This window comes from Anopheles coustani, chromosome 2 (assembly GCF_943734705.1).
Source record: "Anopheles coustani chromosome 2, idAnoCousDA_361_x.2, whole genome shotgun sequence".
In the NCBI taxonomy this organism is placed as follows: domain Eukaryota; kingdom Metazoa; phylum Arthropoda; class Insecta; order Diptera; family Culicidae; genus Anopheles; species Anopheles coustani.
Window position 1 is genome coordinate 79,938,043 of NC_071289.1, and position 15,402 is coordinate 79,953,444.

General features: G+C 42.9%; 1 protein-coding gene across 1 annotated transcript in view; it reads left to right on the forward strand.

Annotated features, from left to right (window-relative positions):
• The first annotated feature begins 1,077 nt into the window (after positions 1-1,077).
• The window catches only part of LOC131263906 (uncharacterized), a 58,456-nt gene continuing 44,131 nt past the window's right edge, over positions 1,078-15,402 (forward strand). The window contains exons 1-4 of the mRNA XM_058266186.1: positions 1,078-1,222; positions 6,080-6,187; positions 9,896-9,974; positions 12,443-12,460. Of these exons, the coding sequence (XP_058122169.1) occupies positions 1,078-1,222; positions 6,080-6,187; positions 9,896-9,974; positions 12,443-12,460 (350 nt within the window). The remainder of the gene's footprint in view (positions 1,223-6,079; positions 6,188-9,895; positions 9,975-12,442; positions 12,461-15,402) is intronic.

Below are 15,402 nucleotides of genomic sequence, written 5' to 3' on the forward strand. Positions count from 1 at the left end.
GTTATGAATGGAATTGCTCCGGACGTAACACACCCGGTTAGCTGATCCGCAGCAAGGGGGAACCGTGTGGTACTTTCCGTGCCAAACCGGTGAACATCCTTCCCGAAGCTGAACTCCAAAAGTTAAATCCTCCTGCACATTCTGTCGGAGTGCCAGCAAAATTGAAATATTAAAACTATTAAAACCATCGCTTCACCCGGTGGCACGAAGTGCTTCCGAACGATGGAATGATGAAGCAACAAATATAAATTACTTCTTACTTTAATTCCTCGCATTCCAACTTCAGACGACTCCACGATGGCGACGACTCCAAGATGACGAGCGCAACTCGACCAACGTCGGTTCTGGAAGTCTGCAGCAGAAGGCAGTCGGACCGGACCGGGTCGTGCAGAAGTTATCGTTTGCATTTTTACGTCCTTACGAATGCCATCCCTTACCTGGATCCCTTCCTTCTACCTTCGGGGGCGATGTGTCTGCTCCAGAATTCACCGTCAGCACGACGGAAGACGCCGTGTCGCAGTCGGATTGGACCAATTGGGGAGATGACTTTTTTATTTGCCCTTTTGAAGTCGAAGTGTGGTTGCACTTAATCGCTGCTTTAAACATTCCATTCGGTTAGTTTCTTTATCAGAGTACGAGTGTAGCAATGATTCACTCGGTTATTTTTAACCGTTTGGGAAGAACTGGGTGCAGTACGTTTTTTCTTATATATTTCATAAACGCATTGCAGCCGATAAGGAAGGGAGAAACGCATTGAGGCCATTCCAAGATAACAACGCATTTCGCGCTTTAACTTGTGACGATGTGATAACATATTGAAAAAAAAAGAAATTGTTATAGTCGATTAAGGCGGTTATGTCTAATTTCTTCTTACGCTTTGCATGAGATTTTGACAAGCTGTGTCGAAGCAGGAATTGTTATCTCACAAAAAAACCTCTAATGTTAAAGATACACAACACATTCCTGCTCGTACGCTTTCTTCAAATATTTATGACTGACTTATCAACAACTTTCTCTTTTCTCCCCAATTTCAGCTTCTTTCCCCTGCACTGAAAGACTCATCCACCAGCAGTCAAGATGAAGATGTCAAAACTCTCCAATCAGACCAACTCGCAGGACCCGCAGGCGGTAAACTCGAGAGTTTTCGTCGGCAACCTCAACACATTTCAGTGCTCCAAGACTGATGTGGAGCGGATGTTTCAACGCTACGGCCGGTTGGCAGGTGAGTTAATTTCACTCGTTCATTTTTTTTTTTTGTTTCATTGCTCCGGAAGCAGTTTCCGAAAACTCTCCCAACCATTTATTTTACGAAATCCAATGATCCGTTCAGGTTTTAAGTTCGTTTTCAAGCTCGAGAAATAACGAAACGAATTCCATAAAATGGAAGGCTTTAGGTATGACTTCGTCTCGTTGAACCATTCCGATGGGTGAAATGGCATTTTCCCGGGTCTTGCATGCCCACCGCGCCAAGCCAATCAAGGGCATCCACATCTCCAGGGAGCGAACGTGAATCGATAAAGATTTGCCTGCATTTTGGGGGGGAGCGATTTCGGACTTCTCGACAGCACGACGGGCCATTTATCGCATCAATAATTCGTGCGTTTGATGTCACACAGAATCCACTTTGTCCACCTCACCGAACGCCTTGTCGGTGTTTTTCCTCCCCCTTGCAGCTACGGCACGCTACGACGGGGGAAATAAATCGATCAAAGTTCCCGACTCAGTTCTCGGTTTCGAACCTGAACCCCAGCGAACGTGTTGGAGGTTGAGCGAGCGAGTATAAACTACAAAATGGGGTAATTGAATTTGCAATAGTCTATTAGAGAAAGTTTCCAGTGGACAAGCGGTTCGTTTTTCGCTTCCTTAGCTTTCCTTGGCCCTGAAAGGAAGGGTGTGGTGTGCACTTTCGTCTTCGGGGTCTACTTTCTACCCGCGTCGCACGTTGCATGGTCAGATTTCTTCGATGCTATTGCTGCTGCCAAACGAAGGACGAAATAAAAACCAACGAGAAATAAGAACAAATCGATGCCACTCCAGACGTCCAGACAAACCCGGGGAGGCAGCGACTCCAGACGGAAGTCTCCGGACCGCCGATTGTCCCTTCGGTGTGGATAAGAGGGTGGAAAATCGTCTTAAGAAACTTAATTGTAAGCTGCTTTCAGTAGCTCCCGATTCCGACCGTGTCAAAGTTCGTCACTCTTTAAATGTTCGAGTGTTCTGTTCTGTCCACCATTTTCAGAAGTTGCACCAGTCCCGTGTCCAGTTTCCAGCAGTATCAAACATTTTTCGCTCTCTGTTCATTTCGGGAATCGATGAAGAGGAACATTTTCTAACTGGGCATGCTGGGAAAGCGGTGGTGGAAGTGCAACGAAAACAAGTAGGAAGAAACGACGAAGTACAGAGAAAAGACTGAAAAACACGAATCAAACAAGCACCAAAGAATCAAACTACTATTAAAGTTCATTTAAAGGATAGAAAATCCATTTTCCAATCGCGCTACTAACTATTGAATTGAAAGTAGTGAAAAGTGGAGGGAAGTAAAAAGTTCCCGGGATATTTTTCACAGCGAAGCAGAAGTAAATGGATGCATTAGGTTGCAATAAAACTTGTTCGTTTGCAAGATGAGCAGCACAGATTTTGTTTTCGATTCGAACACACCCTTTTTTAACCGCAATGTGTTTAACGAGCAAATGAGAGACATTCATGCGGTATTTATCTTCATTTGGCACAACTTGAAAACTTGTTCCAAATATGTTCGACGATTGGATTCTGGGAAAAGTTTTCCAAGTTGTTTCTAACCTTTTCCCGCCTCAAATTGCAACCCTTTTGGTCTCATTATGATGTAATTTTCGAACAAGAAAAATCAAGTTTTCCCCGTAGCTTGTGCCTTTCGGAAAACTCCGTTTACGTTTCGTTTGTCGGCAAATGTTTTCGACAAGCGACAAATAACACGATTTAAAAAAAAAGGGGAAAGCAATGTACAGCTAATTCTTTACAAGAACTACCCTAATGGAGTTGAGAGTCGCAGCCGAGGTGTGGAGGGATTTCACACCTTGTCAAACTGTCATGCACAATGCAACGGAAATGGGAATGCAATTTTCCAACAGCCAAGATCGACTCCTGCAAACTCACACGACCGGTTTGCGAATCAACGACCCCATCGTCGACTTTTCCGCGTTCTCCTCCCTGAATGGTTGTAAATAAAAGTTTATTGCATGCTTTTAATTAGAAACTTTCTTAATAGTTTCTTGGCAGCCAACCGGTTTTTCCTCGGTACTGGGTGAGTTTTCCACGGCACAGACAGGGTGTTATGCGCGTTTTCGTTTCTTTTTCATTTCCAATGTTACTGGTTGTTTCACCTTTCATTTGCACCACCCAACACTGGTTTATGATAAACCCGTTTGTGGTGTTTTTCCGCGTGTGGTAAAAAATATCAAAAAAATACACACCTTGTTCGGCTTTCCGATCCCTTCAGCCATCCCTGTAAGGGGCAAAATACGCGAAAAATACGTTTCGTTGCGCGGTTGATTTGGGTTTCTTGCTTCTTCAGGAACCGGAGGGGCCCGAAAAACTTTATTCCCGGAAAGCACGATCATTACAGTTGGTCATGGCGTCGCTACGCGGCCCGGTTTGGTACACACAAAGTTTCGGGGGGCTAATTTTCATACGTTCGCGTGGTGTAACCGACTCGTGCGCGAGGTTGGGGAACAAGTTTTGCAAGTTTTATCAATTTTTAATATCACTCAACTCGTGCGCTGGTAATGGAAAGGAAGTTCCTAGGCACAACGAAGATACACACATACACACACTGTTTATGGTGTCGTTCGGTTCCGGTGTTCCGGCATCCCTCTGCCATGTTTTGCCGCGTTTTGATTGCTATTTTGCGCCTGCAATGCGACGCCAATTGCAGACAAAGAAACCGCCAAATTGGTGATCGTTAGTTTTTTCGGGCTCATCACATGGCGACGAGAGCCGGCACGATGAAAAGCCCACCGGCCGGACCGCGGCGATGGCCATTTTCTGGTGACGCGTTGCAGTGGTCCACTGATTGCGTCATTACGCCGGCGGCTGCAGCTGCACATGCACATCCGAGCGGATGGAAAATAGTCTCCCGATGCGAAGGGTAAATAAATCTCACATAACGAGATGCTGAACAAGAAGTATCTGGACGCGAGAATTATTCTCTTTGGTCGGGCCCAACTCTTACGCCACCGGGACTCTGATCTGATCCGATCGAACTTGGCCGGAAAAATAGGGCTTCGATGCGACTTCGGACAGGAGACAGATTACAATTTTTCAAACGACGCATCCAGCCCGAGGGTTTCCACAGTGAAATGGATCTGGTTTTGGGTGACCGAGTGGCACGTGAAACAATTCCCTTCTAACGAACGACTACGGTTGCGCTGGCTTAGCTCGAGATAATTCCATCCACCAGCGATGTCCGACGGGCATCCAAACCAACACTATCACCCTTCATCGTACCATCAGCAGTAGGAATGAAAGTTCTGTTTTTTTGCAAATCTTTATTCCATCGCTTCGATTGGGTTTCAACATGGAAAAGCGATTTGATGAGTTGTGAAAATGAATAGGAAATAAAAAGATTCAAAACTCTACCATTCGACGGTGCATTTCCGCCAAAGCGCCATGTCTATAGGCAAGGATTGGAAGGGCCTAAGCTCGGGGTGGATGTAAAAATACCAATTTTCCAGTGATTAACTGCACATTCATACGCACGGCCATTGAATAGTGATCGGAGTTAGAGAGGTGGGAAACGAACAGTAGGATTAAAGTGCATTGTAGTAACTGATTCAATAAACAGATATTTGTTTTATTTTTTTTAGAAAATTCAATATCTTTTCTAGGTGTAATCTTTTGAAATGAAAATACATGGAAACACAAAGGTCGTTAATGAGTGTTGTAAAAATTTGGTTGCAAATTGACCAAATTGTTACACATAGATAGATAATACGTTCAATACTAATTGTTAGATGGATAATACGTTCAATACTATTCCATTTTAATCAAAAACAACACAATACGCACAACACTGGATAGTTTTTCATTAACTCAAGCCAGGTTTTCCTTGTTGAAAAGTTTTTCATGTCATAATTACTAGGAAACTCGAAAAAAACTCGAACTCTACAAAAACCTAAAACAAATTTTTGATGGATAGTTACGGGATGGTTTTATTGTCAAATCTCGGAAGCTTTAGGATTGAGAAAAAACATTCTCCGTTTTCTATTACGTCGAGTAGGAGTCGTCAAAATCGAACCGAAATGATAGAGATACGAATTCCAGAACGTCCAGATAATCCTTTCCCTATTTTCCGCTGCCCATGCATGCGTGAATTATTCACTCGATGAAATTGGGATTTTTACTTCTTTGTTTTCCCACTGCCTCGACGAGTGTGCGAGCTTTGATTCGAATCGATACCTGCACCATCCACAATCATATCGGCTGGAACAGTCGCACTGTTGGAAAATGCTCCCGGGCACGGACTGGACAGCTCGTTTCTCTTTTTCTCCCCTCTTCAAATCCCCCGTTGGCATGAACCACGCCGCTGACAATGGTTGCAACTCTTTTTCTAGGATCGCTAAAAAATGTATCACATTTTACCGCGTGCCACTGGGAGTGCATTTTCCAACCTAAAAAGTAAAAACAAAGAGCAGCAGGTGGTGGAATTCTTGTTCACACAAAACTTTTACATTCACCGAAACACCTCGGAAAAGTGCGTTACACGGATGATTTCCACGGCTCAATTTCAGCCGTCTAGCAACGGTTAGCCCATTGTGAGCTGAACAATTTAAAATCATCAATATCGTTGCGTGAAACAGGGCATAAAACTGGTCCTATGCTGAAATTGTTTCGTGCCTGTCTTGGGGATTTGTTTTCACAATTTTTCTGGCACAATCGGGTAAAAATGGATAGCGTCTGTTGGGTGAAAACTCATCTGTCTCATTTTTGTATGTTGGTTTTTACCTCTTCTCGCATTTCATCGATCAATTTTTTAACATTAACATAATCTTCATCAATGTTCGGTAGTTTAATTTGTGTACTTTTTTTCACCCTTCATTCACAGGAATTTCCATGCATAAAGGATACGCATTTGTGCAGTTTACAAATCCTTTTGATGCTCGGAACGCATGTCACGGTGAGGATGGTCGAACGGTGCTCAGCCAAACGTTAGGTAAGTAATATTATTCGAGAAGTAAATCAAATATAAAAGGGCTCCATGAAAAATCTATTATTTTTATCAAAATAATATACAGGTCTAAGACCCAAGGAGTTTTATAAAAAATCATATATAGCATGAAATCCTCGAGCATTAAACGACCATGTTTCAATGTGAAGCATACCATCAAGCACATCCCTTACTTCCATGCCGATAAATAATTAACTTTTAATAACATATCGTATGGTGCAGCAGATAGTTCACAGATTACTTCGCTTAAACAAGCTTAACATGAATTCAATTGTACGCACCACGCAAAAAGGAAAAGAAAATTATGCCTTAATTTCCATAACCCAGCACCGGCAAGCCTTCGTGAGCGTGTCCGACCCGGGGTGGCAAAATTGGACCAACTAAAAATGGATACATCATGTCATGATTGTTGCCCCTTACCCAGCTCACATTGTCCCCCGAGCCGGCACACAAAAACCCGAGGCCCGAGCGCCCATCATCAATCATGGGTGGAAAATGATAAAAACTACGGCAACGGCGGAAAAGAGGAAAAAAACTTTCGCTGTCATGTCATACATAAATTATTTTCTTCTCCATCACAAACTGGGTAGCAAGTAAGCACCGTACCGGGCCCGGGGTGGAAATACATGCATTTCCCGACCGACCGACCGACCGACCGGTTGGTAAAAGTGCGTGCCAATACTCCACGCTATGCCGATGCTCTTTTGCCCGGTTTAGTTTTCCCCGGCACGATGGAGGAACTTTTAACCGTTCGCTTGGACTAACCCTTTTTCGCCCCTCCCCCCTTCACCCCATTTGTGAAGGCGGGTGGATTCGTAACGGAACAAACTGAGGCCGGGCACCGTTTTGTTCGGAAACATAGGCATAGCAATTCTAATGCCACAATGTAGCTACGCTAACTATCGGGAAATCCGTGCTCCAGTTCCTGCTCATTTGTTTCTTTTAAAATATGACGTGCTTTATGATACGCTACAAACATTTTCAGCACGAATAAATTAATCATTCGGGTTCAGGAATTCGAATGGAGAACCGTGACCTCATGTAACATTCTATTTAGTCCTAAGCCTTACATTATTATGGTGTTATTTTCTTGCTTCGAGATCGAAATATTTCCAACGAAATCTAAACGTAAATTAGTGTGAAATCTTTTGATTTATTTCTTTCTTTATTTATTTATTTACTTATCTATATAAGAAAGAATGGTCTGGCCCTATTCTTTCCGTTATGAAAGCTATTTTTGTCATAATTGTACAACTGTAGTAATTTAATAGGAGACCCTACTCTTTTCGTCCACCAGATAAAGGTGCACATTATAAAAAAGAAGAGATTTGTAACAAGAGCACTTTTCAATGGCAAGACGCTTTGATCTAGCTTGCCCACCAACGTCACCGACATGGTAATCTAATTTTCTCGGCTAATTAATTTTAAGCCATTGCTAGTGGCATGATGCGGCACATAAAATTTTTAACGTCACATAATTACTATAATACGATTAACAGCCACGACGAAAAAGAACACGCAGCGTTGCTTCGGTTTGTCTAATCTCGCACGGCAACAGCTGTTTTTCGCTGCTTAACGTAATTCCGTTTTTATCCGCATTCCTTGTGTGACACGAGAAAAACAGAGCGTGAATATAAAACTGTATCACGGGATCTAGGAATAATTTGGTTTAACAAAAAAGGCCCCCTCCCCTAACTACTACATTATGCCGTAAAGTAGAGGGAATGTTCGTTGGTAGCTGGCAAAACTTGCACGAAGTGAAAAAGAAATCGGGAACACGAAGTTTAAGATTGTAGGAAAACGAATCTTAAAGGCGAACTTTAAGCCGGTGGTGATTATGATACCACGCCACATTTCCGAGCCGTATCGATCAAACTTAACAAACATGTGTCCCACGTGTCACCTACTTTCACAACGGTGCAACAGCCGTGGTGGAACCGTGCCATAAGAAACTGCAACGGAAAAGCAATGCTGTCACTCTCCGTGCCAGGCCTTTCCACTTCCAAATTGACAGGTTGATTCCAACGCACTCCCAACACACAAAACGGATGAAATTATTAAGCAATTAAACCGGTCCGCCCGCAAGGTGGGAAGGTGAAGGTACCGGCACACCAACCACACACGTACGTGAGAGTGTGTTTTTATCCACACCGAAAAGGTGACATGGCTGGGATGGAAATGTTCTAATTTTAAAGTGTCTCGAGCAGGTCGATTAACAGCTGCCGAGAGTGATTGGCCGGATCGGGTGGGATCGTTTATCCGGAGGACGCGAAAAGTGAGTTTTCCCCCGAAAGCCAGTAGAACGGTGGTGGAGTAATGCTCCACTCCACGAGTAATAAAGTTGAGCAACCTGTACGCATGATTGGCAGGTGGGAAAAGTCAAACATTTGCGGGGAAGAAGCGATGATGAGTCAAGTGGGTTATTATGTTTTACTCTGGCTCGCCTCGATTGGATTGTTTGTTATATTTATTAATGCATAGAGTAGATATTTTAAAACAAGTTTAAATATTCAAGGAATGCTTTAATATTCTTTGTTTCATTGGTAAAAACTATCAACCATTTTTTTAAATCAAATGTTTACTATTGCATGCCCTTCTAGGTTGTTATTTTCTTATCAAGATCGTATCTATTCACATACAAAGCTCAAGCACGTGGCCTTATGTCACGATATTTGAGTCACACCAAAGTCACAGACACAGCTAAAGCCAAATAAAATTAACTTTTAATGTTATTTAAAGAACCACAGACGATCTTTTTCTGGCATTTCCGTCCATCCAGCAACAATGGAACGATGAAAATAAATCTTAACGAAGCAGGGAATCACAAAGCTGACGAAACATCTTCACCTTAAAGTGATCATCACTGTCTCGGTTTTTTATTTTGATCTTTAAGTTTTCCTCTTCCCAGCGTCCTGCTCGACACCGGCGACATTAATAAACTGTCCACCTTGGCGGTGGCCGCCGCAAACACTTGCGGTGTCCGTCCGGACGCGTCGATAAAAATAGTTGTTACGATCGTACGAAAATTTATTTTTCATGTATCGTGCCATGTTGCGACCAGCAGCGGTAGGAAAATTGGTGGTCACTCTGGGACGGCCGTGCCGCGTGGTGAGCATTCTTTCCAAGAATTCCCAGAATTAAGGCATCGATGACGCGTAGCCACTTACGCTCAGCGAAAGAAATAAACTCGCCACTCAAAACGCTGGCGAGAGACGATGGCGTCATGATGCCATACACTCACACACACGCGCGAGCGCGCGCCCGGTCGGATTCCCGGTTGTGGTTCATTGTTTGCGAAATGACGCCAGAATGACAATTGAACTAATTATAATTAGCCGAAACCGCGCTTGTTAGTGAACTATCTCCGTCACCGCCAACCCATACAAGGTCCGCCTTCCGCTGTCACTATCCGTCCCCGCCATTGAGGGACGAGTTCATAACTTTACCCACCAAATGCCAAACGGCGAACGGGTGGCCCTGGGTTGGGCGAAAAGGGAGGCCCAACACTAAAATTAACTTCCCAAAAATGTCGCACGTCTGGTCGTCTAGCATTTCAGCATTTGAAGTTGCCCTCATTAACATTCCTACAGCGAGCCCTTTTTTGTGACCCTGTTTGTTTGTTTTCTTTTTCTGTCACTGACAACTGTTTTTCACTACCATTTTTCATGTTTTTATTTTTTTCTTCCCCCACAGATGTGAACATGGTGGCAGAACCCAAACCACACCAAACTGGCCGGAAGCGACAGAACAAATCTAAAACCGGAAATGATTGGTATGTAGGACTGGCAGGGCAGCTAAATTATGTTTAAACTATGTTAATTCAGTTTTATACTGTAATTGAATAGTTGCTACTTAGAAATTTAACCCTTTGCGCTCGAAAGCGTTTTCGCCCGCGCGAACCAGCAACTCGAGGCGAAATCGACCAAATTTGCTAAACGTGTTACACGTGCGCGCATTAACTGTTTTACTCAAAATAACGTAGAAAAATGTTCCAGTTTGGTAGTTTATTTATTAATTCATCCTTTATAACACAATTCAATATATTTTATGCTTTGTAATTTGTCTTGGTATGATATTCAATAAAACAATCGCCGAGATGCATTCGTGGTTTATCCGGACATGTAGTACAGTAATAAGTAGTTTCTCGCCTACCTCCAGGCTTGGTGCGGTTTGAGCAAACCTTGCAGTCTCTTTTTGGCCCTTTAAGAATTACATGCAGCTTCCCATTCAGTCGTATTTCATCGTCATGCGTTGCACACGCTTGTACTCGTTGCTGGCGATATGATCCTCTCAATTGTGTAATAATTGTTTTTACGAATTGCAAGTGGCTTAGTGGCTTTTTCCCTCTTTTGGTTGTTTCTTGTTTATACAAAATGTATGAATTTACCAGAGAAATTTCCATCCCCCAAAAAAAAAGCTTACGCCACCATTTGAGCGATTTTCTCATAAAACAATAGGTTGATGCGTACTGATCCGCTCGGTCAACACCACCCATATATTTTATATAGTCCAATACAATATTAGGTTTCTTGACCATCACATCCACGCCACCACGTCTAATTCTTTTCACCGTCGTCATTCCTGTGTTACCTTTCGTTGTCAAACAAGTGACAACTCTCTTATCTTTCCACCCCAAAACTAGGGTGTTTCCGCGTCGATAAGCGATCGTACGATTTGTCGAAAAAGATGGCTTTTTTATTTCTTTGGGCAATTCTTTCCTGTTCGTTAAAATTGTACCGGTAAGACTGCATTTCAATTTGGCTAGTTCTTGAGCTAATATGAAGCTTGTATAGTATCGATCCGTGTACATATGGTGCCCCTGAGCACTTGGAATTTTATCTAACAACATTTGGTACAGATGTATTGGTATTCTTGATGAAACTGGTAAATCGGGTCTGACCAAACGGTCTGTGGTGAGTGATCCATAATATGGCAAAATGCAGCAAACGTAGCCAGTCTTAGAGTCAGCTAGAGTATAAACTCTAATGCCCCACTTTGTGGGTTTTTTTGGATTGTACGTGATGAACGAAATTCTACCCTTGAACTTTACGGTTGATTCGTCGACACATATATGCTCGCCTGGGGTAAAATAATCCAAAAATTTTGAGTTGATATACTCCAAAAAGCAGTTTACTCGCTGCAGTCGTGTTCGTGGATTGGTAGTGTGGGTTGGAATAGTTTCCAGATGAAGCATCCAAAATATTTGAGAAAATCTGTCTCTGGTAAAGGTTTCCGAATAGAATGGAATTTTGCTTATGATATTTTGTGACCAATATTCTTGTAAATTTGCCAAAGGCATTGTCCCCATATTGATAACCACAGCAAGAAATGCCCAGAACTCTTCGTTGGTAACATCATGCCAATTACGCCATATGGATGTTGACGATAGCGTCTTTCCTTCTAATTTTCGTTTGGCGTAACTGTTCGTTTCACGAACAATTTTCTCCACTAGGTCATTTGTGAAAAACAGTTTGAAAAAATCGATTGGTTGTTGTACATCAGAAACTACTTGTGTAACTGCAGGGTTCACACCAGCTACAAATTGCTCGTTTGGTGATACTTGAACGTAGTCTCCACAAAGTACCCAGGTTGAACCGGTTGTGCCATCGGTAGCTGTAATTTCTCTTACTCTTTCAACATCACTTTCAGAATCGGTGTCACTTTCTATGATTCTAACTTTTCGACTTCTAACACATCTTGTTTTATCGCTGTCTTCCTCACTAAATTCGTTCGTTTCACGGCATAAGCCACCAGCAATTTGTGTAAGTTCATTATCTAAACTGTTAAATTCGAATTCGTCCGAGCTGGAGCTAAGCTGATCTTTTTCCATTTTGAGATATAAATTGTATTTTGTTGCTCTAAAGCTGTACAGAATGCTACTCAAATATTTAAAAACAGCAATTGCTTAACGTAAACAATGACAAAAAGTGACATATGTCCACTTTTAACGTTGAAGCGCATGGATCAAGAACTGCAAATTGAGTAAGACTTGATCGGCACATCAGCTTCAAACCGGCTTGGCGCCGTAGCAGCGCCGCTCGAGTTGGTGCTATGCTACTGCTGGGCGCCGTATCGGCGCCGTTCGAGTGGAAAGGGTTAACATTGTTTCTATTATTGTTTAAAAAATGTTCGTATGAACTTTTTTTTCAACATTTTAGTTAAAAAAATTATCTTTGATCATCTCTCCGTTTGTTTAAATCATCTAATAATCTCTCCATTACTCCTTCTCTCTATTTTCAGGGATTATTACTACGACAGGTAAGTGCTACGGCATCCTGTATTCATTTTTTCTCCCAAACCAGTACTAACAACCCGGTGGAAAACCAGCTGCTCAAGACTTCATCATCCATCCCGGGCGATAATCACTTTCACTTGCCATCGTCGGCTTTCCCTCCGCCATTTTTCCACACATGATTTAACTAATTGGCCACTTTTATGGTGCGTAACGTGCATGCTGCGACCGGTGGAGCATGCCATTTCCAGCAGCTGTGGCGTGCAAGATTGCGGAAGATTTTCTCCACCCTTCGCTCCCATTATCTTGTCCTGGAAAATAGCGTCACAAGAACGCCACCTCGAGGAGGGTGAGGGGCAGTGGATAATATTTTTTTCCACCAACATAATTCTACCAGTTTCCGCTCGTTGTCGTAGCGTTTAATCGCGACGACAGGAAACACTAAAACGCGCCGGCAGCGGGCAACCGGAAAATCATTAACGCCGTTTTTTCATTCACCTCCTCCACCATGAGATTTGTGAGTGGGAGATTTCGTTTTAACCGCGCGAAGGAGGGAAAGCGTTTGAAAGCGTTTATAAAAATGAGTTATACACATAAAATAACGATGCATGCGAGTGGGTTAGGAGGGGGCCGAAAGGCTGCTGGAAAACGATGTCGTTAAAAGTTTTCCTCCAAGCTTCTTCACCTTTAGTACATTCCTCGTTTCTCTGCATTCGAATTAGCCAAGCTGGTAAGGAACAGTATTTTCATGTTCCAAATGCGATGCAACAAACTTTACCACCCCTCAGCATCCTCCACAATCTGGTTTCCTTGTTCGTTCACTTGCTGATCCTATTTTCCCCACAACTAACACTATTCACTTTGAAAGGGAGAGGAAACAAAAGGCGATGAATTTTGAACAGCAATCCTTTTCCTCTGGGAAAAAATACTACGAACAACCGGGAAATGTGGTGCAAACTATCAAGCCATTTTTGACCGAAAAGAAAAAAGCCAAAATTTTCTACCCAAATTGGGAAAAACGAACCTCGCCACTATTTTCCCTTAGCTGCGGTTCATATGGAAATATGAGCCAGTTAGTTGTCCACACAAGGGGTGTATATTTATATTTTTTTACCACCTTGTTTTCGCTTAAATGAGGCTGCGGAGGATCTACACCCGCTCCTTCCATTCGAGGGCGATTTTGGACAACCTTTCCGACTTTGCCCCCTGTTTTTTTTTCGTCCCAACTGTGGAGATCACTTTCCCCGACCGGATGACGCGGTTTTCGGTTCCAAGAGCGGTAACGAGCGACCTCAAAGTCGGGGGTCGGGGCAGCAATTTCGGGCGGACGGGGAAAGGCTAAAATGAAAGTTTAATCTTTTTATTACACGCCGGTCGTTTTACTCGCCCATTCATATTCATCGCCGTCGGAGAAGGATTCCCGTACGAAAACGGGTTTGACTCGAAAAGAAAAAAGGGAATGGGAAAAATCAGATCCCATGTCTGCCAGAGTGTTTCACGGGTTTTTCTTTTTCGTCCCCTCCGTCCGGCAAACCGACTTTCGCTGCAACCCGAAGTGGTGTGCATCGTAGCCAATTTCACGAAAGCATCAACCCGCAACCCCGAGAGCCACTTTGTGCGGGACAACCACATTGTTTACCATCCGTAAATCGTGCAACCAAGTCCGCGCTCAGGATCTCGACTGCAGCTGGTTTTTCGGACCGCATCCTTTTACTGCGGGCTTGCGACCGAAGTTAATCTTTTGTGGTCATTAAAGCTTAAGCAAGTTTTTATTCACTTTCCCGGGGAGTCAGGGTGAGGAAGAGAGAGAGAGAGGGTTGAGACTCATGGCAAATCGGTTACGGACATGTTTACGGTTGCTATGAACTTTGGCCGGCAGGACGGTGTAATAGGGCCTGGCCACGCCATGCTTCTACCCGGCCATGCAATTTCATAAGTTTTGATGAACTTTCCAATTACATTAGGGTAATTATCTGCTCTTGTCCACAATGCGAGCGGTGGGCAATAATTTGAAGGAAAAAAATCTCAAAGGTTTTACGAAATGCAGAGTTTTTTTAAAATAAAAATAGCTCTACAGTTTCTTTTCCAGAAAATTAAAGATTATTATTTTAATCAACGAGAATTGATTTCGATGAACTGAAGCCGATTATTTAAATAGCTTCTTGTTGAAAATGTATCAGGATGGCGAAAGTGGTATTATCTTTACCAAAGAATAGCTAAAGATAAAAGTTGCTAACAATAAACATAAGAAATAAATTACCACACGGTTAAACGCTCGCAAGTTCTAAGCAATGAGCAATTTCACTTAAATCTGATCGTATCAAATGGACATTACACGTGCGCTTGTTAACTTTCTATGAGCATTAATTTACCTTTACCGATTAACTGCCCACCCGTTCTATTACCCTTTGGAGGGAAAAAGATACATCAAACGGTAAAACTAGGCAATACATTACTATTAATTGCTATCAATTTCATTACGACGTGATGTATGGTCGCTATCAAACCTTTCCGTGTCACTCAAATGACTTCTATCGGTTTGCTACCGGGTTGGCGGCCATTTCCACCCGATTGGCCGTAAACATTTCTCTTCCAAATCCACCCCCCAACGAACGCCGCGTAACGTCGTTCGCAATCCATTACCAACGAGTGTGCTTCTTAGAAAAGAAAAAAAGAACAAGGAAATAAACAAAATGGACAAAGTTTATTTATTTTCTTTTCCTCGACGAGGCCGATCCGGCCCCTTCTGCTCAGGCGGAAGTGAAAGTTGAAGGTTAAGTAAATCTACAAACAAATTACACGTTCGTGTTTCACCATCGCATCCCCCAGCTGCGTCGCAAGGGGGGGAAAATTCGAATCAAAAATCGAAAAGATAAACAATCAATTATTAATGAAACAAAAGCGAGAATGCTTCCACCCACGGAACAATGCTTTGTTGCGTGGCGAATCGATCGACTTCTACGACTGA